Raw genomic sequence first — 26232 nt, forward strand, 5'->3', positions numbered from 1 at the left:
CTGCTAAGAACAGGAAAGAGTTGTGCCTAGGTTGGGATCCAGAAGACAGCACAAGCCACTCGTGTGCACTGCCAATGCTTACTGAGTAGCCATAGCACTGGCAGTTTTGAATGGGTCCCAAGGCAGAGTCAGGTTGCGTTTAAGATGCTCTGCCAGCTGAACTTCACCTCACGACTCCGCAGAGCCAATGGTGTTTAAGATGTCTGAGAGGTGGGCATGCCCTCTGTATAAGGTAAGAGGGCCAGACAAAGAAATCCACCCTGGTCCTGAAACCAGAGCCAATGAAAAAAACACACCCTGGCTCTGAGACCCAGGCGAAAGAAAGAAATGCTTTAGCCTTGAACCCAGAACCAAAGAAACACGCCCTGACTCTGAAACCAGTGCCAAAGAGACACACTTTGGTCATAGGATCAGAGACAGTGAAAGAAATATACCCTGGATCTGAAATTAGAGTCAAAAGGCTAAAAAGGGCCAGTGAAAGAAACATAGTTTGGCCCTGAAACCAGAGCCAAATCTGCCCCTGATCAACTAAGCAGAAAACCAACCAATCCCTGAGCAGAAGACTAATCAATCCCTGTGCAGGGAAACAAACCAATCCCTATACAGAAAACTAACCAATCTGAGCTCAAGGAACTGAAATCTGACCAATTCCACCCTGAAAATCTCCCTGGAAAAGTTCTGCCCTAGGAAGCCCTGTATAAGCTCTTGCCTGTTCAGTTTGCTGCCCTTTTCCCACCCTGCCAGAGGCAGTCACTCTCCTGGATTCTTCCCTCCCATTAAATCTCTTGAATGAGATTTGGAATGGACTGGAGGAGAGAAGTAACAACTTTTCACCAGAGTGGAGCAGTGCAGGCAGAGCAGGGCTGTAACGCCTTTGCCGGGGAAACCTTCCCCTAGCAGAGCGGAGTTGTTATACTCCTGGGAACCGGAGGAGCCTAATTGTAACAGCTTCCCTGGGGAAGCTCTTTCCTGCTGGAGCAGAGCTGTTATGCTGGGGAAGCCTTTCCCTAGAACAGGGCTGAAAGCTGCTATGCTTATTGTGACCTGTGGTATTCCTTGGCTCCTGACTACCAGGATCCCTTTCATTCTGAACTGCAATGCTTACGCTATGACACCCACAGAAGTCCTGAGGAGGAAAATGCCCGTGTCCCACTATCACCTGGCACAAGGTCGTGTCCTCCTCTGTAGATGAGAATGATCCTTTTGAGAAGCAGCTTCGGGTAGGCCACTGCACACCTCTCCACGAGACAACAAGTAACTGCAACCCAAGCTCTTGTTCATGAGCCGGTGTCAGCTGCTCTCAGTCTATCCTTCCAGGCCTGCTCACCCAGTAACACTGCATCCAGAGACAGTGAGATAGCATCAAGAATGCCACCTTGCCTCTGCTTTGTCCTACCTCTGAGTTCTCACAGTGGATTCTTTCCTTGTGACCAATTGACAGAGGAAGAAGGAACTCTGGCCTGATACCAGGTGGAAGTGGATGGTTGCAGCTCCGAAAGAATTCCCTGGCAGGCACTGCAGGAGGCAGATGCTTCTAGAAGAGGGAATTCTAAGCAGTACCTCCTGAAGATGGTCCATTTTACCAAGATGGAGACAGAGGTCCAGAAATATGACCTCATACCCATGCATAGGATTGGTAGTTTGCCTGGATGCTCAGGAAAATGGTAAAAGCAAGACTGGGAGATTGGAAGCAAGTATACCCATGGGGGTCCACATGTGGATGGTGCTTTAACAATGAGCACAGGATGGGGGGATGATCTGGTCCAGCAGAGGAGAACACGGCCTGTGACTGTTGGACATGATGCTCTGTTTTGGAGATGTCAGGCATTTTCTTTCCCTAGTCACCCTTGTGCTCAGTCAATTGCTCATCCACAGACTGCCCATGGTACTGAGCTACAGGTGGCAAATGGATTTAACACGGCCTTTCTCTCATCAAAACCGATTTAACGTTTCTGCTAGGGCCCCATTCACCACAGAAACTCGCCATCCAGATGGCAGACCAACTAAATCAAGTGTCTCCATCATGGAGGGAACAGCGCTTTTAGGTACTTATTCTCCAGGTGCGGTCGTCTTCCCTGACCCTTGCAGGCATGGGCTCATGAATTCCCTCTTTCCAGGCTGGCTTTTCACTAAAGATCTGAGGATACAGCAGAAGAAATGTGGCTGTGGTTAGACCGCATCATCATGTGCTCTCTCAGTCGTGTTGTAACATGAGCGGCAGGGCTGCGTCCCCGGCACCCAGCCGCCCACATGGCTAGCTTATGAACCAAAATAATTACACGGAAACTGTATTCTTTTGAACACTGCCTAGCCCATTAGTTCCAGCCTCTTATTGGCTAGCTTTTACATATTGATCTAACCCATTTCTAATATTCTGTGTAGCACCATGAGCTGGCTTACCAGGGAGATCTTAACCTGCGTCTGTCTGGAGTGGGAGAATCATGGCGACTCCTTACTCGGCTTCTTTCTCCCAGCATTCTGTCTGTTTACTCCACCCACCTAAGGGCTGGCCTATAAATGGGCCAAGGCAGTTTCTTTATTAAATGAAAGTAACTCCTCCATCACAGTCGGAAGCTGGAGTTACAGGACACTGAAGTGGATCACTGAAGGCTGTGTTCCAGGGTAGCTGGTGGGCCCCACATCTGGAGTTCTGAGCTACAGGATGCAGCCCCTGCAGTGGGACAGCGGGAAACCCCGAGTCCAGCAGTGCTGAGGCAGGGGTGGGAGTCTTTACTCCCGTGATGGCTTGTATCCAAGCCACAAAACTGTTGCTTCTTGCGATCGTTCCTCTTCATTATCTGTTTGACTGGATTTAGAATCACCTAGAAAATACACCTCTGGGCCTGTCTGTGATGGTGTTTCCAGAAGGAGGAGCTGAGGAGAGAAGACCCACCCTGAGTGCATGTGAGTGGAGCCATTTGTGGCTGAGGACCTGGACTGACTTAAAAGAGAAGAAAGGAAGCCAGCGGAGCACCAGCATCCTCTCTCTCTCTCTCTCTCTCTCTCTCTCTCTGCAGTATGAGTAGCTGCCTCATGTTCCTGCTGCCATGCATTTCTTCCATAACAGGTCTTGAACCATAAGCCAAAAATGAACCCTTCTTTAAGTTGATTTCTGGGTATTTTATTATAGCAATAAGGAAAAGCAGCTCACTTTCCAGCCTGAAACTTTTGGACTTTGATTATTTGAAAAAAAAATTATTTTATATTTGTGAGCACTTTGTCTCAAGGAGCTCATACAAGGGCGTCTGACCCCTGGAACTGGAATTACAGGTGGTTGTGAGTAGACATGTGGGTGCTGGGAACCCAACCCAGGTCCTCTGGAAAAGCAGCCACTTAACTGCTGAGCCATCTCTCCAGCCCCATGGACTTCAACAGTTTAGAGATTATGATTCCAAGTGGAAGTACATCAATGGTACCATTGAATTAAACACTCAGAGTGGCTATTTTGGGCTTATACCGTTGGCACTATAGGCAAAAACATGGTCTACTTTCCTGGCTGGGCATATTGGTCCTGACTGGCTAGAGGCACACTGGGTTGCTCCTCCACCATGGTAGCACAGAAGATAATGTATGGGAAAGGGACTCCTTCCATATCCAACCATAAAAGATCAACAGAAAACACAGCCACCTAAGGACTGCTTTACACTGGGGTATAAAGTCATTTCCAAATAAGCCACCCCCATTGGCTGAAGCACTGTTGGAAGCAGTGAACCTATGGGCAGTGGGAAAGGGAGAAGTCATAAAGACCAATGGTGGCCTGTGGGTTGTTTCAGAAATTGACATGAGGATTTTCTCCCGTGTGAGTGTGTGAGTGTGCGTGAGTGTGCGTGAGTGTGCGTGTGTGTGTGTTGCAGGCTGACTTGGAGGCTGGCAACAGTAACATCTCATTTGTATACTGCACTATGCGGAGGTTTTTGAATGCTGGAACTGTAGGAGGCGTGAGTGACATCCAGCCTCCTGCCTCCTCCAGAGATCTGACTGACGGAAGGGCTCCAAGAGTCTCATTTCAGAGAGAGGAGGAGCATGTCCTGTTTCATCATGCATTTAGCCCACTGGGATCCACATGGTATTGTTCATGAGTAGAACTTTTATAGACTGAGAAGGGGCTTTATGGATGTCTAGCTAGACCAGTAGGGTAGACAGGGCCAGACAGTTTCTGCATCTACAAAGTCCACCCTTGCCCTGGCTTGACCAGGGCTATTTGTATGTATATGAATGTTTTGCATACTCAATGCCCGCAATGGTCAGAAGAGGGTGTCCAGTCCCTGCAGGTGAAATATAGGTTAGTTGTGAACCGCAATGTGAGTGCTGGGAATTGAACCTGGGTCCTCTAGAAGGACAAGTATTCTACGCTTCAAGTCATCGCTCCAGATTTTTTGAGACAAGGTCTCAGAAAGCCCAGGTTGGCCTCAGATTCAGTACCTGAGTGACAGTGACCTTGAACTTGATCCTCCAGTCTGCACATCCTAAGTGCTATGCTATAGGTGTGCATTACCAGGCCCAGTTTATGCAGTGCTGAGAAATCAAAGCCAGGGCAGCTTCATGTGTGCTACGTAAGCGCTCTGCCAATGGAGCCACATCCCCAGCCCTATATGTTTCTTGTAACCTTTCTGAAAAAATGCAAATTCTTATACTTAGTATTTTTTTTTTTGCAAAATATATCAAACTATGCTCTCTCTGAAACAAGTTATACTCTCAGACTGAACATTTTAATGTTTCTCCAACTTGGAAATTAAGGTGGGAACACGTGCCCTGGCCAACCTCTAAGAGGACTGTAAACAGACGGATGTGAAAAGAGTCTATAAACTGTGAAGTTCTGTGCCCGAATGGAGTAGACTTAAGACCATGTCAGCAGCTTTTGACCATATGTGAGGTTGCGCTCTGTTCTTCCTCAGCATCACAGCTGCTGGGACAACAGGCAATTGCCACCTTCCCAAGCTAGCTTGCTCTCCCCAAGAGCTGGATCCAAAACGTCGCACCTTCATCCCCATTCTGACTTTGGAAACAAGAGTTGGGTAGATCACACGCTTTAGAAATGAAAAGCAACTGCTCCTCCTGGATGCTTTATTGGGGGCTCTAAGCATGAGTGGCAGTGACACCCAGACCCTTTCCCAACATGCAAAAGGCACAGGAAAGTGAGACCCGGGGAGGGGCAGTGTGAAGGAGAGACCCCACTGCATGCAGTATGGGGAGTCTCTGGAAAAAATGGAAAGGCGGAGGTGGTGAGGGATGCACCCCTGTTCATGAGCTGAGACCAACCTTCGGAGGGAAGGCCAACATGGCTTTTGCTGGAAAGTCCCACCTTGAAGGGGGAGAACTCAGCTCAAGGGAGGAGTGGCTTGCTGATGGCTGCTGCCTTCAGGGATTTCTACTTAAGTGCCAAACCGCACCAGGTGACCAATGAGGGAGTGGGTGAAGGGTGTGCCCATGGAATTAGTTGGTCCCAGCCATGGATGGGTTTTGGGGTGCCACTGCTTGGCTTGAGCCAGTGCTGTCTCACTGAGTCCTTGTCCAGGAGAAGAACGAGACCCCTTTCGATCTTCAGAGGCCTCCCACAGGGACTCTGGCTCTCCAGTCCCAGACAGAGGTACTGGTTAGATGAGTTGAATCTCGGTGTTGGCTTTGTCCTATAGAAGAGGTCCCTGCCAAGAGGGAAGGGGAGGCTGGGGTCAGGCTCTCTGAGTCCCCAGCACCTCCCAGAACCTGGGCCCTGCTGGGTAGAACATCCTGGGACTCACCTCAGATCCTAACCAGTCCCCACAGAAATGTCTTGAGACCTTGAATCAGAAGCAAAGGCATTTGGGTTTCTTTTCTCTCGCTTTCTCTCTCTCTCTCCTCTGGTAGAGCCGCGGCCTCAAATCACGGCGTTGGCAATGTCTACTTCTAAACTATGAAATGTTGTCACACTGACAATACAATGACTAGAAAGAAGGGGCAGGACGTTCTGTCCAGTGCTCATGGGACAGTGAATTACTGAGAGGGAGTTGGGAAGCACACAGCACAGAGACACCGCCAGTCACACCAGGCCCCAGCCCAGCTCTAGATGTATTTTTTCTTGAGGTACCAGTAGGCAAAGTAGCCCATCCCACCCAAGGAGCCCATCAAGAAGGATGCCCCAAAGAAGGACGGCGGCTTCCGCTTAACCAGTCGGAATGCATTGGGGATAACAGCCGAGAGCAGTGTGGTGTGGATGTCGCCCAGGACTTTCCGGAAGGCGAAGCGTCTCTGGACCCTCTCAAAGAAAGACTGAAGGTTGGGCCGGCTGCCATCTTCCCAGTATTTCTTGGACAGTCCCAGGAACTTGAGGCGGTGCAGGGTAGCTCCCAGGAGGACGTCCGCCAGGGTGAAGGCACAGCCACAGAGCCACAGCTCGCATTTCTGCCCTGGAAAGGGAGAGGACACGTGGCACTCAAGCCCTGGCTCTGATCTGCCTGCCAGCCTGAACCTCTTCAGCAGTAGCTGCCATGGCCTTACCTTGCTGCCCTCGCTCTTTAAGTCAACCGACTTGTGAACTGCAAAGATCTACCTTATTTTCCTTTCTTTCTTTTTCTTTTTGCCCTTCCTTCCTTCCTTCCTTCCTTCCTTCCTTCCTTCCTTCCTTCCTTCCTTCCTTCCTTTCTTTCTTCCTTTCTTTCTTAGAATAGGTTTCACGTAGCCCAGGCTGACCTCCAATTCACTATGTAGTGAAGATAACCTTGAACTTATCCTCCTGTCCTTACCCGAGTGTTAGGATTGTAGACTTATACCACCACACCAAGTTTCTGCAGTGCTGAGGGATGGGAATGGGGTAAGGGTGGGAACAAAACCTAGAATTTTGTGCAAGCTAGGCAAGCTTTCCACCAACTAAATGCCATTCCCCCAGCCCTTCCTTTTTCTTTTTCTCTTCCTTTTTCTTTTATTTTTAATTTTGGAGACAGGATCTAAAGCCTCAACCTCCAGAGTGCTGGGATTACAGGCCGCAGTACCCCAAACTGTAGATTCACATACCTAGCTGTTGGCTGATAGCTCCACCTAGTGCCCCTCCACATTCCGAATTAGACATGTCCAACAGGGATTCCGGATTGGTGCTCCCAAGCCCACCACACACGCCCCAGTGCCGGAGTGGCTCTCCATCCTTCTATTCAGTAGCAGAGCCTTGGTGCCGCCACAAATACTCTCCCATTGCCCCACAGTCAGTGCACCAGTATGTCTTATTAGCTTGATCTTTAGAATACATCCAGACTCCAGTGTCTGCTTCCATCATCCCAGCCCGGACAGCCACTCTCTCCTATCCACATCTTCATAGTGTTTTAAATAGTTCCCCTTGCCTGGAGTCTACCCACAGCACAGCAGTCAGAGGGATGCTGTTGTGATCTAAGTGGGATCCTGTCAAAACTGATGCCTCGTGGTCAGAGCAGAGCCCTGTGTGATCTGCTCCACCCCCTTCCTTCTAGGTCTCAGGTTCTGCTTCCCCCTTGACTCTTTACCCACCAAACTGGTCTCCTTACGGATGCTTATGTAAACCTGCTCTCATCTCAGGGCCTATGCCTTGGCTGTCTCCTCTGCCTGGGGCAGAAGTGATTGGCTCAACTTATCTCCTCCATAGGCCTCTGCTGTCTTTTCAGGGGGCTTCAAAGACTATCAATTTAAAACTGAAGGGCTGGGGGCTGGAGAGATGGCCCAGTGGTTAAAAGCACTGGATGCTCTTGCAGAGGACCCAGGTTCAATTCCCAGCATCCACACGACAGTTTACACCTGTCTGTAACTCCGGTTCTAGATCTGATAACAGAACATAGACATTCATGCAGGCAAAACTCCAATGTACATTAAAAAAAAAAAAAAAAAAAACCCTAAAGGGCTGGCTCGATTAATAGCATGCACTAGGCCTTGTGTTTGAGCCCCTGCCCTGAATAAAATGGACATGGTAGAACGGGCCTGTAATCCCAGCATCTGAGTGATGGGAGCTGGAGCATCAGAAGTTCAAAGTCATTCTCTGCTACAAAGTGAGTTCAGTGGGATACTGGTTAGTGGGGCAGAGTGGTGAGGGGGGCACCAGGCTACATGGGGGTAAAGCTGGTATGTCAGGATCAGAGACCTGCTCTGTAAAAGGGGGAGCCCTAAGACATCCCCTGCAGGGCCAGGTGAGACCGTGGGTGCCGACAGCCACTACACCATCCCTTCCACACACAGGACCAACACATGCCACGTGCTGCCCACCCTGAGTACCCCGGGTACTCTGAATGTCTCTCGCGTCACAGGGTCCCAATGATTCTGTCATTCTCCCCACTCTATATATGGGAGACAGAGGTCCTGGTGCAGGGAGGAACTTGTCAAGGCCACTGCCCCAGCCCTATAACCTAGGTCGGCCTGACTCCCCAGATCCTGACCCTAACCACCTGGAAGGGCTCTGGGATCTCCGGGAGAAAGAGGCAGGAGGATGGCAGAGTGGGCAGGGGAAGCAGGCGGGCGGAGCCCTTTACCCTCATTCTCGAGTTTCCTTTTCTCCAGCTCCGCCTCAATCTGGTCAAGCACCATAGCCAGCTCCCCAAGGATCTTCTTCAGGTAGCTCACGTCATCATGTTCCAGGATCTTGGCCTAGAGGCAGAGCAGGCATCTGCTCAAGCGTGAGCTGGTCTCATGGGAGTCATGACACCCAGAGGTGGAGGATTGTCTACCCTGCCTTCAAATACCCACTCTAGTGTATGGCATGGCCCACCACTATGGCGCACCCTCATCCAGGACTGAGCCATTCTAGTGAGCTTGGCCTCCTTGTCCACATTCCCTGGCACGGGGTTGGAGCAATACTACCACTGCTGTGTGCTAGGAGTACCAACGCTCTTTTCCCAGAGAATGGCTCTCTGCCAGTGAGGAGCCGTCTTGTTTAGAAGCACATGGAAGATGATCCCTGTCCCATCAGGCGGTCTATCGCCAACAGCTGCTGATGCGAGGGTGCTAAAGCAAGGCCAGCTATATGGTGCCTTTTACATTCTAGAGCTTTCTGTGGGGTCAGCCGAGGCTCAGCCCCACTCCCTTCCCTACCTCTCCCACGTCTTTGGAGAACTCTTCCCATACTCTGATGTAAGAACCTGTGTTCAGGGCTCTGCTTTCAGAGACAATATAATCCAGAGGCTCGGGGTGGGGGTGGGGGAACAGTGGCTTTCCATGGCCAAACAGCCACGATATGGTAGATGAAACATGATTGGAGGATCAAAACCGTACCTTTTCCAGGTCAAAGCATCTACTGATCCTCTATTTACAATCTTCTTCTAGTAGGAGAGAGGGGACATAGGCAGGGCCCTCACCATAGCTGTCCCTGCCTGTGGGAGGGAGGGGACATAGGCAGGGCACTCCTCATAACGTCCTTGCCTGTGGGAGGGAGGGACATAGGCAGGGCCCTCACCATAGCTGTCCCTGCCTGTGGGAGGGAGGGGACATAGGCAGGGCGCTCACCATAGCTGTCCCTGCCTGTGGGAGGGAGGGGACATAGGCAGGGCGCTCACCATAGCTGTCCCTGTCTGTGGGAGGGACACAGGCAGGGCACTCACCATAAGCTTCTTCTGCTTGGAAAGGTAGGGCTCAGAGAGCTGTGGTTCCTCCTCATGGTCCAGTTTCATGAGGTCTGTGGTGGCATTGGCTAAATGTCCTGGAACAGAACAGAAAAGGTCCTGTCTCCCTGCTTCCCAGGGCCTCTCCTTCCCACATGACCAGGAGAGGGCCACCTCCCCCGGGTACAAGGGGCCAGTAAACCTTGCTGTAGAGGACACTGTAGCTTCGAGGAGGAAGGGGAGGAGGAAGATGAGGAGGAGGAAGAGAAAGAGGAGCACAAACAGGAGGAGGAGAAGAAGAAGGAAGAAGAGGAGGAAGAGGAGGAGGTGATGCTGGAGATTGTAGAACCTCAAACCCAGAGTTGCTCATCTTCCCAGAATTCCCTCCCCGAAATGAAGTCAACCCTGCCTGAAGGTGTGCTCAGAGCTCCTCTCCTCAAATCAGGTCCTGTCGGCTTTTCCAACAGCACCCTCGCATTTCCACGCCTCTTTCAGAGCTCCGCATTTACACGCTTCGTTCAGATCTCTGCATTTACACGCCCCATTCAGACCTCCATCTCTCAGCGGACACCTGTAGTCTCTTGCTTGGGTGAGTTTCACAGGGTTTCCTATGTAGCCCTTGCTGGCCTAGAACTTGCCGTAGAGACCAGGCTGACCTCAAGCCTGTGGTGATCCTCCTGCCTCTGTCTTCTAAGCATTGGACTAGAGGTTTGCATCACCCCACCTCTTCCCAGGGGCTTCTGTGCATACACTCCTGCCCCTGCCCCTGTCCACAGCTCATCCTGGGCCCCTCTGGGTAATGTCTCAGCTCTAGCTTGCCTCAGGAACCCTAGGATCCAGCGCCCTCTCAGCTGCTCTATCTCTCCGAGTTGCCCCCATAACCCTGTCCCTGCAGGGTACATCTCAGTCACTCAGATCACTTCCTATGCATCAGGCTACTCCAAACCTCTTCGCCCACATCTCATTTCCTGGAACAACCATGTCCTCTATTCTCTTTTTTTCCTTATAATTTATTTATTTTGATTTTCATATGTGTGGGTGTTTCACCTAAATATGTCTGCGCACATGTGTAATACTCTAAGAGTCCTGAAGAGGGTGTCAGAGCCCCTGGAACTGGAGTTACCATTTCAGTTGCCATGTGGGTTCCTTGCAAAAGCAACCCGTGCTCTTAACTGCCGAGCCATATCTCCAACCCCCAAGCTCTCTAGTTTTGAAAGCCTCTTTCCTGATCTAGCTGACCTATGAACCTATGACCTTCTATGAAGCGCCCCCTTGTCATTCAGGTCTGACCTCAGAACCTTTGTTCCAGCATTCCCTCTGGCAGACTTCTGCCAGGAGATGCAAACCTACCAACTGGGGTTGCCACAGCACAGCCTGCTCACCTGCGGCCTCCGTGAAAAGCATCTCTCGCACAGCGCAGTGCACAAGTTGAATTGTTTGCCAGGTGTGGTAATTTGATGTTGGTGTGCTTATCTACCTCAGGGCCTCTGAGCTCAGGCTGTAGCTAGATAAGACTCACCTCTGTTCTCTGAAAGCCCAGCACAGGCCTGGCCCCGAGCAGGACTCACTGAGTGTTGAAAGGAAACGGTGGTCAAGAGTGTGAGAAGCTGCAGCTGTCAGCTATCTGTCCTCTGAGGTCGCCTACTTCCTACCATGGCCTGAGGCAGTCCCAGTAAACACTGCGAGCTCTTCCAGCTCCAGGCTATATTAACGCTCCCCAATGCTTTCTGAATGTGAAGGTCAAGGCAGTCTCTCTCCATGGCTGCCCTTGGGCCTGTCTTCAGACTACGGGGAAGACCTTGGAACACGTCCGCAGTCGCTGTAGGCTGACTTTGCTGCTCTGCACTCTTTGAGGTTTCCCTTTTCCCTCCCCCTGTGGGATCCCAGTGCTTCCTCCAAGGTGTGACCACTGGGCCCACTCTGAACCCACCCTGCTGCCTTTCAGGTCCCATGAGATGGCTAACGACAAGATGGGGGCAGTGCCCACAGTTCACCAGGCCACTCACTTGAATGCTCGCCAGGGCCTCACACCTCCTCTCTCAGGACTCCATCTCTGGGAAGTGCAGAACTGCTCATGTCAAGGCCCATAGCTGTTTCTCCATAAAGTGACCCCCTCCTCCTAGCCTGCTCCTCAGAGTCACATGAGACCTGCCCTGCCCAATGCTCCAGCCTGCCCTATCACCCTGCCTTTTGCTCTCTATGTGCTGCACCTGTTCTACCCCACACCCTGACATGATCTTCCCCTTCTTTTTCCCCACTCATTCTTGTATGTTGCCATAAATCCAGGTCCTAGGACCAACATCTTCTGTGACCCTGGGACCTCTGTGTTGTCCTGATCCTGATATTGGAAGCATATTTAAATTTTTTAACTAATTGATTTGTATGCAGGTTATACAGACAGGTTATAAACTCAAGCAAGGGTAAAAGATGTGCAATCAATGTAAACCTCTAGTCAGGTATGGCTATGAGCGCGTCTGTAATCCAAGCTCTTGGAGGTAGGAGGGTCAGAAGTTCAAGGTCATCCTCAGCTACCTTGTGAGTTTGAGGTCAGATTGGGCTACATGAGACTGTCTCAAAAACCCCCAAACAAAACCAACCCATAATTACTTCTCTATCTTCAGACTTTCGGCTCTGCTCCCTGGAGACTAGCACTACTGCAGAAACATCCCTCGCACGGAGAGCCCAGGGGCATTCTTTAGTACTTGCTAGAGCATATGCCACGCTACATGTTTGGCCCTCTCCTCTTTTTGCCACTCATTAGCATATTTTTAGAACATTCCATGTGCTTATTATTTTTCAGTATAACAGCATCATGCTGAATTTACTCCACCTCCAATTCATAGACACCAAGGTTGTTTCCAATGAACTACGCTGTGGTGAGAAATTTGTATACACTTCATGGTGTTCAAGTGTTGCCTTGGAGTGATCTTCAAGGCATGAACCTTTTTGGCATTTGGCATTTGCCCCCCCACCCCATCGCTTGCTGTCCAAGTCTCCTTAGCTTGCACTGTCATTACCTGACCTTGTCTTTGCTCCCAGAAACTGTCACCCTGAGGTGGCAGAAGCTGTATTTATCCTTATCTGTTGGCATCCTCACCCAGGATCCCATTGAAATTGCTGACTGAATCGGGGGCAAGAGCATAGAGATAACTCCTAAGTCTTCCTCAAGGGCTGAGTTCACAACCCGACCCTTCCCCACCTTTGCACAACAGTGGGACAGAGGAGGATGGGAAGGGAAAGGAAGTGACCACTTACTGAGCATCTAGGATCTATTAGAAACAGTCATGGCTCCTCTGCCTTCAGGGCCACCAAATGTTCTAGCAGAGTCTAGATGCTAATCCCCATGAATAAACTATTGATGGGTCATCTGACTGGATCTAATTCCATTCATTGATTATGGGTAGGCTGGCAGTTAGGAGAGTACATGGGTGACCTTGGATCAGAAAACAGAGACCTACTGGGTGTCTTGCCATTCCTGGTCAGCCTTCTGTGGGAACCTTAACCCTAATGTCACTCAGGGTTCTTGGCTATCCATGTGGGGCCTGTCCCCTTGACCTCAGGTGTCCACAGCTGGGACTTCCCAGGAGGTCTCCCGGGCCTGAGAGAAGAGATGGTGGGCCATCTGTGCAGCAGGGATGGGGGTGCACAGGTAGGAAAGGGAGGGAGGGGTAGAATGACTAGCGAGACCCAGAGGTGGAAGCATGAGGTGAGGGGGGGGCACCTTCCTTAAGGAAAGAAGTAGAGGAAGGCAAATGGAGGGCCCTGGTGGGCAGCACTCACTGCGGATCTCGGCCGTGGCATACTTGGGGATCATGGAGTCCGTGGTGAGTTCCGGGTGCAGGATGCAGCCGTGGGTGTAGGCGTCCATGGGCAGTGCATCCAGCAGCTCCCGGTACTGCAGCACTCGGGCGTGTTGTGGGCTTCCCACCTCAGGCATCAAAGCCACCACATGCTCTGTGGATACCACCAAGGGCTGGAGCAAGGTCCATGCCAACCACAGGACCCCAGAGCCCCAAATGTTATGCTCCGAAATCCCCGACCTATCCTTCTGGGACTCAGCCACTGGCCGTGAGGAATCCTGATGACCCAGTTGCTACTCTGGGCTTCACTAGGCTGTCCCTCATGGGTCCAGCACCTCCTGGTGCCATATAGTAGCCGGGCATATATGCTACTATATATACTCAAATGAGTATATGTGCTCAAATGCTGCCTGCTTTTCATGGCTTGAAAAGCTGGATGCTTAGAATTCAAACCTCCTCAACTTGGCAAATATTATTCACATTTAGGCTTCTTTTTTGAAATGGACTCTCAGTATGTATCCCAGACAGTTTTCTGACTGGAGATTCTCATGCCTCCGTCTCCCACAGGGCATACACATGCGCCACCATGCCCAGAAAATTTTCATTCTGTTTTTTAAGAAAGTTGTTTTGAAATTGGATTTCATGGTACACACCTTTAATCCCAGCACCTGGGAGGCAGAGGCAGGGAGATCTCTGTGAGTTCCAGGCCAGCCTGGTCTGCATAGTGATTTCTAGGCCAGATAGAGCCACATAGTGAGACCCTATCTCAAAAAATAAAATGTTGTTTTGAGTTGAGATGGGTCTCATGTAGTCCAGTGTTGCCTCCAACTCAGCTATGTACCTGAACCTGGCCTTGAACTTCTGGTCCTCCAGCCTTCACCTACACATCCTAAGAGCTTGAATTACAGGCATGCGCTATCACGTCCTACATGCAAATTCTTGTTCTTAAAAATAGTACAAGCCTGGGCTCCAGGCTCACTGTCCCAGCTGCCTGAACCTCTGCCATAGGCAGCAGGCACCTGAGCCTTAGAGGCCAAAGGGAGGGAGAGGTAACGGAAGTTCTGGGGTGTCTTGTGTGTATCTTCAGGGTTCCAAGTTGCCTGAGAGCATGCCAGTGGGGTTTCTGGGAGTCTGGAGCTGGCTATGCTTAGAAGGTTGCAGGGTATGGGACCCTGAGAAATTTGATCCTGTCTATGGGAGCTTGAAGGAATCCTGAGAGCCAGGGCTGAACCTGAACCCGAAAGAGGTTCTGGGGAAGGAAGGGGGCAATATCCCAACGGTCCTGGGTTGTCTGGGCCACACCCTTCCCGGGGATGCCAGGAAGAGGTGTGTGGTTCTGGGGGCATCTGAGTCCCGACAGTAGCCTGTGATTTCTTGGGGGGAACGCTGAGTCCTGCCCACGAATCAGTGGCTTGCTTAGGTTCAAAGCTGGCGTCTGAGACCAAGGGACTGCTGTGGCACACCCTGTCCACACCCGTGGGACACAGCATACCTCCTGTGAAGGTGCGCTCCACGTAGTCAATGATCTGGTCGTAGTCACTGATAATGTTGTCCCTGTGGATAATGACAGGCACCTCCTCACCCAGGTTGAGCCGCATGAACCAGGGCTCCTTATGCTCGCTCTGCGGCAGGCTGACATCCCTCTCTTCGCAGGCCAGGCCCTTCTCGGCGATCACCAGCCGCACCTGCAGGCGCCAGGGTCAGAGCGGGGGGGAAGGCGGGTGGACACAGGGGACACTCTGCCCGGGTGGGGGAGGCGTGCAGGAAAGGAGGTCAGAGGTCACACACAAGAGGGGACACTTGCTTGCAGCCCATTCTTGGGCACTTGGGTAGGGGGCTGTGGCTCAGGGTCACGTGCTTGGGGGTTGGACAGAAATGCAGCCTTAGGCTGATACACAGGGCCAAACCGCCTGGCGGCCATGGGGCTATGATGTCGGGCTGGGGTTCCAGCTGTGCATATGTGGGCAGACGGCCTAAGCCCCTAGGGCCAAATGAAAGTATTTATAGTTCCAAGTTTGTGTCTAGCACACAGATGGTGCTCGATTCATGTTTTTTGTTGCCATGATGCAGACGTTCAGGGGTAGATCTGGCCAGGAAATTCACAGAAATTCCAAGTGTCATTATAACCAAAAGCTAAATGTCTCAGTTGGTCTGGGGAACAAAGCTAGGTAGAAGAAAATGTGCCCACGTCCACACCATCAGACACCGTCCCATCTCCATTGCCTGGCGGCATATTGGCAACAATAACCAGAAAGGGCAGAACAAGGGGGCAGCTAAAGCCACAGGAGGGTCAGCATCGTGACCCATGTCACACAGTCACTTAATAGCCAGCTTATAAATTGGATGTAATGGCTCTGGACCAGGGCCTTCTTTCTGAAAATTTCCTCTAGGGAGTTGATGGGGCTATCTTGAATCTTCCCTTATGTCTCTAGGAGGTCAGTGTGGCTGGCCCGCTGCATTTGGGAACTGGAAGATGCCTGAAGTTCTTGTAGCCCAGGTGTCCTCACATGTGGGGTGAGACTCAGAAGGAAGATGGTCTTGACCAACATCGTTGGAAAGGGGATGGTGGCAATCCACTCCTGCCCTCCCATCTTTTGGTTCCAGTCCAGGGCCAGGAGGCCACCCCCAAAAGAGGCAGAGGCCATTCATCTCCACCCCACCAGAGCACCCCCACCCCTCCGAGCCTCCAGGTATTAGAAGAGTGGCCTAGAGGCAGAATCACGGACTCGCTGTGTCTGTTTCTACCCAGAAGGAGGCTTTAATGCCCCCTTACTCCTGGGAGTCTCCTGCTGTAGGGAGTCCTCCTGTGTTCCCTCGGAGGGCTGTGGGTGGATGCTCTAGTACACTGCAGAGGATGTGTCTTAGATACTGGGATTAGACCAGATATTCTCTGGTCTAATCTGGGAAGAGGAACTCTCAATTGAGAATCCGAGAAAATGCCTCCGTAAGAACCGGCTGTAGGCAAGTCTGTAGCACATTTTCTTGATTATGATTGGGGAAAGGGGGACCCACATCCCTGTGATACCCTGGCCAGGTGATCTGGATGGTATAAGAAAGCAGGTCGAGCAAGTCATGGGGAGCAAGCCAGTAAGCAGCTCCCCTTTACGGCCTCTGCTCCAGGCCTTGCCTCTAAGGTGCCTCCTTGTTGGCGTTCCTGCCCTGACTTCCGTCAGCGAGGGACTGGTTGTTACCTGAAAGTTGTAAAGCTGAAATAAACCCTGTCCTCCCAGTTGCTTTTGGTCAATTCTGTTTTCATCACAGCAACAGAAAACGAGGACACCAGATTTGGGAGACAGAGAGACTTGGGACTGAAGCCTCGCCCTGTTGGATGCTTGTGGGATTTGACCACTCTGATCTCTGTGTAGCCCTGACTGTCCTGGAACTCACTCTATAGACCAGGCTGGCCTTGAACTCATGGAGATCTGAATGCCTCTGCCTCCTTGGGATTAAAGGTGTACACCACCACCACCACCCAGCTGGCCACTCATCTCTGATAGGGTATAGTTTGGTAAGGGTATAGTCTGTAAGGTGTGGACAGAATCCTAACACAGTTAATTCGTAGTCCTAATACAGACACACACATACCCCACATATGCACACACACACACACACACACTGCACCCCCATTTGGTGCCCTTCATGGCCCACACTCACAGCTTTGTGAATACCCTTCCTTCCGTCTGGTGGCTGTGCAAAGAGAGAGGTGATTCGTCCTTGAACTTCCACCACTCACTCGCCACCCCTTCATTTGCTCCATTGGCCCAAAGCTACGTCTATAAGGGGTGTCTGCCTTCTAGAACTGGGTTAGACATAGGGACCCAGTTCATCTTCCTGGCTCTGCTGGGTGGCCTCAGCTGTCACTGACCCTTTCTGGGCCCCCTTCCCCACTTCTTCTTTCCCCCCTCCCACCACCTCCCTCTGGGGTAATGGGAGGAACCATTGCAGAGCGAACAGCCTGGGGCAGCGTCTGTTTGTTCAAGGCGTGTGGGTGTACAAGTATGAGTGGGCAGCTGTGTGTGCATGTGTATAGTGTGCTTGTGTGAGTGGTGAGGAAGTTTGTGTACTTGGCCTGGTTGTGTGTGTGTGTGTGTGTGTATGTATGTCTTCATGGGCAGGGTGTGTGCATGTGTATAGTGTGCTTGTGTGAGTGGTGAGGAAGTGTGTGTACTTGGCCTGGTAGTGTGTGTGTGTCTTCATGGGCAGGGTGTGTGTATGTTGCATATATGAGCCCATGTGTGTCTGGGGGGGGATGCTGTACTGTGTAGAAGCCCCTAACCATTGAGGTGGAGCTGGGCAAGAGCAGCTGGTCCCTTCTTCCTATGTATCCCAGTGACCTTCAGCTCTGCCAAGCTGGGGAGGGAGTCTCTGGTTAACCTGGGACTTTCCAGTGACTGGAAAGAAGCCCAAACCAGGCCTTTATCCTTGTCCTTGGCCTTCTGCCCTATCAGGGCACCTTTCCCCAGAAGCCACACTCTGGGCTGTGCCCTGAGGCTCCCTCGAGGGAGTCAGGTATGGGCTTCTGCCTCGGACTATCTTTAGTGACACGGTAGTCCTGCTTGGAGCTGCCTCGGGTCACTCTGGCAGACGGCCAAGGAGACTTTCACCTTTAGCGGAGCTGAAGGCCAAAGTCGTGTGCCATCCTGCAGGGGAGGAAACCCAGGCCCAAGGGAAGGGCACAAAGCCACCACAGCTATTTGTCACTCCAGTTTCCTGGAGACTTGGCTAGAGACCCAGGGGGTGACCACTCTGTATGACCATCTCTGGGGAAGCTATCTCCTTTGTGGATACCTGGAAAGTTTCCTGGTGCTATTGGGGTGGCTCAGAGTGGGCAGTCATTGCGGTGGCTCACAGTGGGTGGTTGTGATGATCTGGGTTAGCTTTTCTATCCAGTAATACAGTTGCTGTGTGACTTTGTGAAAGCCACTCAGAGTCTCTGAGCCTTATTTATATTTCCAATGTTCCCTCCCTTTAATACTATTTATGAACAGCTGCCAGCTTACCGAAGTAAATACTTATTTGATTTTGAGACAAGGTCTCTAGCCCAGGCTGGCATCTACCTCCTTAGATAGCCAAGGATAACCTTGAACTTCCACCCTGGGGTTATGGGTGTGTGCCACTGCACTACATCAGACACCAGTGGCTTACAAACTCATCACTATCCAATACTGTTCACTGAGCACCCACGAGGCAGGCCTTGCGCTGAGAGCTGGATTCCCTGCTGTGAACGTAACAAACCCCTGTTCTGCTATGCAGGACAGATGAAGGGAAGATGCTAAGACACAAGGGCAGCACCACAGGTAAAGCTTCCAACAGGACGGTGTGTCCGGCAGGCCTATGAGGATGGAGCATCTCAACGAATCCAGCAGGATAATGGGATGGTCCACACGAAGTCCTGGGAAAGGGAGCTCTGTAGGAAGAGCAGCCATCATAGAGGACGAAGCTGGACCGTAGGGACACATCTGAATCAACGGGAAGCCAGTATGGGTGGGTGAGGATCGGGAATCCAGTACAAAAGGGATTAGGTACTGGGGTCTTAATGAAGACTCCCAGACTCAGGCAGGGGGGCATGTGCAAATAAATACAGGGAGTCCATGAAGACAGGAATGACATGTCTCTTATCAGTGATGGAAACTACCTGACTGCTGTCCTCTCTTCAAGGATGTGGGCATAAAGTCTGGTGTGGGCGTGGCTTCACAGTTGTGGTTACTCAAACTATGTATATAGTCACTGGGACTTGATCGTGTTAGATCGTGGGCTAGTGCAGAAAGAGAGGTCATTCCATAGAACAGTGGTATTAAAATATTTCCAGAGCTGACCTTGAAAATGACTGGTTCCCTGTCTGCTCTAATAACCTCAGTGTGGCACATTATCCAACTGAAAACCCTATGCTGAGAAGGGTCCGTGGGCTTTCTGTAACTTCCTCCTCCTCATTCTCCACCAGGTTAGGACCCTTGGGGCCATTGTGAGGATGCTGGGTCTCTCCTAGAGGGAGTAGGGTGCTATTGTGGGTGCCGGAGCAGGAGTGTGTTGAGCATGCAGCAGGAGGGTTGGTAGGGAGTGCCCAGGAGTTTGAAAGGCAAGGGGGTTAAGTTGCCCCTTACAGTTCTTGCCTGGTGTTAGGAGTGGTTCCTGCCAGACCTAAGACTTCTAACCTTGGGAACTGAAGGCTGGGATACAGGCAGTTTTTGAGACAAAGTTTCACTGTGTATCCCTGACTGCCCTGGAACTCACTCTGTAGACCAGGCTGGCCTTGAGCTCAGAGATCTGCCTACTTCTGTCTCCCGAGTGCAAGGGATTAAAGGCGTGTGCCACCACCACCTGATGATACAGGTTTATTATGGGTGCAGGCAGGACAGTGGCAGGACCCATGAGGATGGAGAGGAGAAATCTTGAATCGGGTATATTGTGGGGGCCAGGATGGCTTGAGATGCACTTTCATAGAAACAGTAAAATCATCACCAGGCCACTTTCTTACTCCCCTCTGCTGTGCCAGGTGCGGTACTGAGAGCCTTTTGTGAACTAAACCACATGCTTCCTACAGATACTGAGGGATGTGGTACTAGTACCTATGAATACCCCAGCACTGTCAATATACAAACTTTACAAAAGGAGACAAGCCCAGAGACTATGAGTGACCTGGCAAAGCTACTCAGTAGCAAGTAGCTTAGTTCTTAAAAAAGAAAAAAATGGCAGGTATAAGGACAGTGTGATTTGTGTACACATGCATGTGTGTGTGTGTGTGTGTGTGTGTGTGTGTGTAGAAGGCAGAGGCTACTGAGGAGGGAAAGGCTATTCTTTCTGCATGGGAAAAGGGATCATAGCAGGTTGTAGCTTCTACTATTTTTTCCTATTGAGGAAACTGAGGACCAGAGAGGACCAAGGGCATTTCCAGTTAGTGAAACTGTGGTCCTCTGACTCCCTGATTTTTGCCCCTCTCAGCTTCCCTCCTGTTTTGCGAGGCAGAGGAAGCTGGAGAAGGAACATCCTTAGGAGACATGCTCGCATTCCCCATATGCAGTCACAGCTTCTCCCAAGCCCCTTGGCTTCCAACCATCGCTCATGACTGTGCCTGAATATTCCCTGTCAGCGTGCAGCTGTGAAAGGCAGGCACTCCATGTGCAACCATGCATAACATCTTTCAGTCCTCACACCCTCATACAGAGGTGCTATTGCTGCCCACAGAAGACCAAACAAATTGAAACCCAGAGAGGTTATGATACCCACAGGGCCATGTGGCTGAGGGGTACAAGGCCCTCGAATCTGGCATGGCAGCCAAGGGTGACAAAGTCCTTGGCACATGCTTTCTAGGTGATGCCCAGAAGTCCATGCCCTACCCCCTTTCAATGACTTTTACCCCAGTTTACCAAATGCATAACTGAGTTAGCAGAGGCAAAGTAATGCCTACTAATTATCCTGCTAGTCATGGGCAGTCCATGCGTCGGGCTCCTACATGGTCTTTCTGCCCTTGGCATTTGCTACAGTCCCCAGTGCCCACAGGGGTTGCCATCACTCTCTGACGTAGGCCAGCTCAGTATCGCCCAGGACAGCTTTCCCAGAAGCTCCTGTGGGGAGAGTCTCTTGCAGGCATGGCTTCAGGGCCTGAGGGCCAATGGGATGCTCCTTCTGAGTTCCTACTGCACACCAGACCCTTAACACACACTTGTGTCCTGGAAATCCTCCAGGAAATCTACAGGGGCTAGAGAGAGGGTCCTGCTTGCAGGTGAGGGTGTTGGATAACAGTCAGGGGAAGTGACTTGCCTAGAGTCACTCAGTGGGTGAGCGGCTGAGAGATGAACCAGCCATATGATTGCCGAGCCCATCCTCTTCCCGTGTGCTGCTTTCAGGCTGCGATGCCTCTACCCTGGCAAAGGAGGGGGATGCCTAGGCTAGCTTGAAAGACACTTAGCCTAAAGGAATGCTGATGTGAGCAGTTCCTTCCCTAATTGCAGCCCACCTATGCCCTGTGCTCAGTCCTGAATAGTAAGGGAAGAGCAGGGGACCCTCTCAAGGAGCAGAAGGGGGATGCCTCTCCCTGCCCCACATTGTGTCCCAGTCATTGAGGACTGCTTCCTGAAGGTCTGGCTTGGGGAGATTCTGGGATCTGGAGGTCAGTCTGACCTGTCTCCAAATCCCCAGTGCCGTCTACAACCCAGGACATGCTCAGCAAGCAAGTAGGTGCTTGGTAAGCGCATGCAAAATGCATGGACAGGTCTCGGAATGACCTTGGCTAACTTTGACTTTTCTTTATCTAGTATTATTTTATTTTTCTTCAATGTCCAGAGCCTCATGCCTGCTAAGCGCAAGCCCTGCCACGGAGCTGACCCCCATCTCATTTCCTCACATTTTCATGAATCCTCTCAGCCTTACTAGCAGACCCTGCATCCCTCCCCAGACAGCAGCGTCAACACTGTGCAGTCTTACTTCATCTTCACAGTAGCCCTCTGCAGCAGCGGCCATGCGCATCCCATTTTACAGATCAGAACACTGAGTATTTGGAGAGGCAAACAGGGGCATCCAAAGTCCATGGTGGGCCAGCAAAGAAGATTACTTTCTCACTAGACTCTGCCTGGCCTCCGACTCTAAACTGAGTGACCAAGCAGTGATGAGTGGCCCAACCTTCTCAGCATCACCTCTGTGGGCCTCTAGACCAACCAAGCCATCGGGGGCAGAATCAAGCAGGCTGTGTCTTACCAGGATCACGAAGTGACTTCAAGACTCAGTGGGGTGTGAGTAGAGCCAGCCCGGAATACTGTTGTGTCACCCCTTAAACAGCCCTTCCAGCAACTCTACCGAGGGGCTAAAGTTCCTGGTGGCCATCATTACCGCTATCACTATCCCATTTTCCAAGTTATAAAATTGAGTCTGGGCCAAAACACAAATCCAAGTCTGGTTTCCAAAGCACTTATCTTCAGCAACCCCACAACCCCATGTATAAAATAAACGTATGGAATGAGAGGACTGGGGAGAGCTGAGTAGTCAGATTAGAGCTCTGCCTTGGCCCTAGCGGGACCCTGCTCTGGGCTCTGGCCATGGTGCTGAACCCACAGACCAGGCTGGACTGCAACTCAGGGTGAAGAACTGAGTCCCTGGGAGGCAGGTGGGGCGAGTGTCTGGTCTCACTCCCACAAAGCGGGAAACCCAATGATAGCACTAGGGTGTACTTTCAACTGCTCCGACCTCAGCAAGTCTGGAAAGGGTCGAAGGGACCAGAGTCAGTCTGTGCCTTTAAGAGCAAAACACAGATCTGATGGGCAAGCCAGCTGCTCTGAGGAGATGGATTAACTCCTTCCTTCTCAGCTCAAGAGAAAAGGGTGACGTCTAGGGACAGACTTTCCAAGCCTCAGACTGAAGAAGACCCCCGCCAGAACCGAGGGCCTGGGAGCTATGCGCTGGGGGCTCATGGCGTCTGGAACAGCGGGTGGGAGGGAAGGCTGGCTCAAAGTGAGGCTTCCTCGGTTCAGCCCCATCAGGCCGTCTGGCCTTTGTCTCTGTTTAGGTGTCCCCAGGAGGGAACGAGGCCTAAGGAGGTGCTCCTGGAATTGGGGCTGGGCTCTGCGGCCGGGCAGGACAGTCCCCCGTGCCACCTGCCCCTCGCGGCGGTCCCCTCCCAGCCTCCAGTCCGCACCCTGCGCCCCATCTACCTTCTGCGAACTGAAGGACTGGGTCCAGTGGTACAGAACCAGGCTCTCCTTGGGCCAATGGGCGGGGCTGGACGCCTCGGGAGCGTCAGGGGCCTCCATCGGCTTGGCTGCATCGCTTTCCAGCGCCGAGATGGGCCACCAGCTGCAGTTGGTGGGGGTCAGGTTGTTGGGGGTCGCCATGACAGCCCGCGATCGGAGGAGGAAGAAGGCGGCTCGGCGGCGGCTCGCTGGCGCCCAGCATCACATGGCCTCACCGAGCCTGCCCCTCTCCCTCCTCCCCCTCCCCGCGATGTCATTACTCACTGGGTGCAGGGGGAGGGGCAAGGGGATCCCGGGGCTCTTTCCTCCTCCTCTCAGCTGTAGGTCCTCCCCGAGGGCCCCAGAGAGGAAAGGATGAGGGAAACAGGGGCGAGTGGGCCATACGCCCCGAGTACTCAGCTGGCCAGTCATCTGCCAAAGACCCTACCATCATAACACATCTCAATCTTGCGAAACACCTCTTAGTTTAGATAAATGGCAATATAAAGGTCCATTTAACCCTTTTCACAAGTAGTGTTTGAAGACAGCTCTATTTGAAACTGCCGTTCTCTGACTTACCCCTCCTAAAGGGCTTCCAACAGCAGAAGGGATGAACTTTGCTTACTCTCTACCCAGACACCGCACTAAGTGTTTTACAGTGTCCAACCCCTTGGCCTGTTTTACAGAGGAAGAAAGGAAGGCTCCGAGAAGTGACCTTGCTCAAGGTGACTGAGCTGCTAACTGGTGGAGTGGAGATTCAAACTCAGGCTGGCTGTATGCAGGACAGGACCAGCTGGTGATTTAGCAGCCCTGCAAGCAGCAACTCAATCCTGTTAAAGAATCATGTTTCTCAGCTGTGTGGACATGATGAGAAGGGAGAGGTGCCATTAGTGTCATCCTAGATCACACCTTTACCCCAGAAGATGTAGCCAGGTAGGAGTCTACTTTGTGCTTCTTTTGCGGGCATCTTGAATGTTATTTGGAACTTTCTGTAAAGTTCCTTTAGTGCATCCATGCTTCTCTTGGAGAATCTTTTATCTTTTTTTTTTTGGTAAGATTTATTTATTTATTTTTATGTGCATGGGTGTTTTTGTCTATCATCTATCTATCTATCTATCTATCTATCTATCTATCTATCTATCTAATCTGTGTACTATATGCATGCCTGGTATCATATGTACTATATGCCACCAAAAGGGGGTATCAGATCCCCTGGAACTGAAGTTACAGATGTGAGCTGCCATGTGGGTTTGAACACCATTCATCTGGAAGAATAGCCAGTGCTCTTAAGTGCTGAGCCATCTCTTCAGTCCCAGAATGTTATGTCTTAGCTTACCTTTGAGAAGTGGACCCTAAGACAGTAGGTGAAAATGCAGTTGCTGGCCCCTTAAGGAGAGAAATTCCCAGAAATATATCCTTGGGCAATGCCTGCAAGTATCACAGAGTGAACTTACATAAACCAGTTTTACTGAGAACCACTGTCTCTTGAGTCCCATCGTCAGACCCTGCTCTTATGAATTGAAATAACTAGGAGAGTAGGCCTCTTGGTTTGCTACTTTGGACTCCTTGGTACATCACCTCACAGTGCGGCTTCCATTTTTCCCTTTATGCTGTGACTGCCAGGAAGCCAGGAGCTGCTTTTTCTAAGTCTCATTGTCACACCAGCTTCCCTGTTCTGGAAATTCTTTGTCACGTTCTATGATTTTTTTTCTTCTTCTTTCTCTTTGGAGTGTTTTGTTCACAGTTTGGTTTTGCGAAGAAAGATTACTAGTCAGAGTTCTCTAGAGGGACAGAACTGACAGAATGAATATATGTCTCAAAGGGGGTTTTGTTATTAGATTACTGTACGTGGACAGGCTGAGTAGTCTGGTATGCTGGAGAGCCCAGGAACCCAGACACTGCTTAGTTTGTGAGGCTGGATGTTTTAGCAGTTCTGACTTGGTGATGAAGGCCTGAAGGACTCCTGGAGAACCTCTGGTCTTTATGTTAGAAGTCCAAAGAAGCTGGGTTCTGATACCAGTGAAGGGTGGGACGGTGGCGGCAGCAGCAGAGTAGATGCACTCTCCAGTAGGGCACAAAGACTGACAGAGAAAAAGCAGCATTTCCTTTCCTTTAGATCTCTTTATTCTGGGCCATCAACAGAAGGTACCTATGGTAAGGGAGAGGGTAGTCTCTCCCCTTCAGTTAGTCCTTCTAGGAAATGCCCTCTGTACTGTTGCCAGGGTTATTGTTGCTATGATAAAACACCACGACTAAAAGTAACTTGGGGAAAGAAAAGATTTATTTAGAGTACATATCCTGATTGTCATTCAGGGAGGGAGGCCAAGGAAGGAATTTAGACCAGGAACATGGAAACAGGAGCTGATGCAGAGGTCATGGAGGATGCTGCTTTAATAGCTTTCACCCCATGACTTGCTCAGTCTGCTTTCCTATAAAACTCTGTACCGCTAGCCCAGGGGTGGCCCCACCCACAGTGGGCTGGGTCCTCCCATTAAGAACATTCCCTACAGACCTATCTTAAGGAAGTAATTTCTCAGTTGAGGTTCCCCTTCCTCTGAGATGACTATAGCCATGTCAAGTTGACATAAAACCAGCCAGCACACCTGCACAGATACGACCAGAAGCTTGTCTCTTTGTTGGTCGCAGACTCAATCAAACTGACAATCAATACTGGTGCATCTTGTGGAAAACAATCAAATAATTGTGAATTTGAGGAAACATAGCCCTCATAGATGTTTAACAAAGGTAGAAAATCTGTCTTGTTAGAGTGAATCTGACTCTATCCAGAGAACCCGAAGCACAGCAGTCATGTCAGACGTGTCCAGACCCCAGCTAGTGAGTGGTCCATGTGTATCAGGAACTGTACCTGGTCCCAGAGACTCCGTGACAGAGCAGATGCTGGCTTGCTTTGGGATCCTTCTCTAGGCAGTTCATCTAGAGTCCCAGCAGCACAGAGCATCTAGCCCGCACTTCGCGACACTGTCTTTGTGTGGACAGACCACAACAATGTACTTTTCATCTGTTGATGGATGCGTGTGCCGCTCCAAGTTCTTTGTTATAAAAAAGAAAATCTTGGAATCTTCTTCATATGGGCGTGGAAATCACAGCATCATCTACATGGTAAGTTCCAGAAACAGCTTCATGGGATCAAAGAAATTACCTTCATCAAAGCCCCCAAGTTCTCTCCTGACTCATGACCTACCAGAGTGGGTATCCTCCTGCATCCTGGACAGCCACCAAAGCTACAGA

The 26232-nt window shown here is 51.0% G+C and overlaps 1 protein-coding gene across 2 annotated transcripts; it reads right to left on the reverse strand.

The window, feature by feature from the left end:
* Window positions 1–5058: 5058 nt before the first annotated feature.
* On the reverse strand, window positions 5059–23231 carry Gdap1l1 (ganglioside induced differentiation associated protein 1 like 1). 2 transcript variants are annotated; one of them, XR_009057735.1, is made up of 7 exons: window positions 22966–23231; window positions 14817–15009; window positions 13305–13478; window positions 9525–9622; window positions 8460–8574; window positions 5739–6383; window positions 5059–5642 (listed from the first exon to the last, which is right to left on the reverse strand). XR_009057735.1 is itself a non-coding variant. In XM_057781153.1 (6 exons), the coding sequence occupies exons 1-6, from the start codon at window positions 23143–23145 to the stop codon at window positions 6040–6042; spliced, it is 1104 nt and encodes a 367-aa protein (XP_057637136.1). In that variant the 5' UTR covers window positions 23146–23231; the 3' UTR covers window positions 5059–6039. The 2 variants fall into 2 exon arrangements, 1 of the variants encoding a protein (XP_057637136.1); XM_057781153.1 differs by having other exon boundaries at window positions 5059–6383.
* Window positions 23232–26232: the final 3001 nt, after the last annotated feature.

The sequence above is a fragment of the Chionomys nivalis genome, chromosome 9 (assembly GCF_950005125.1).
Source record: "Chionomys nivalis chromosome 9, mChiNiv1.1, whole genome shotgun sequence".
In the NCBI taxonomy this organism is placed as follows: Eukaryota; Metazoa; Chordata; class Mammalia; order Rodentia; family Cricetidae; genus Chionomys; species Chionomys nivalis.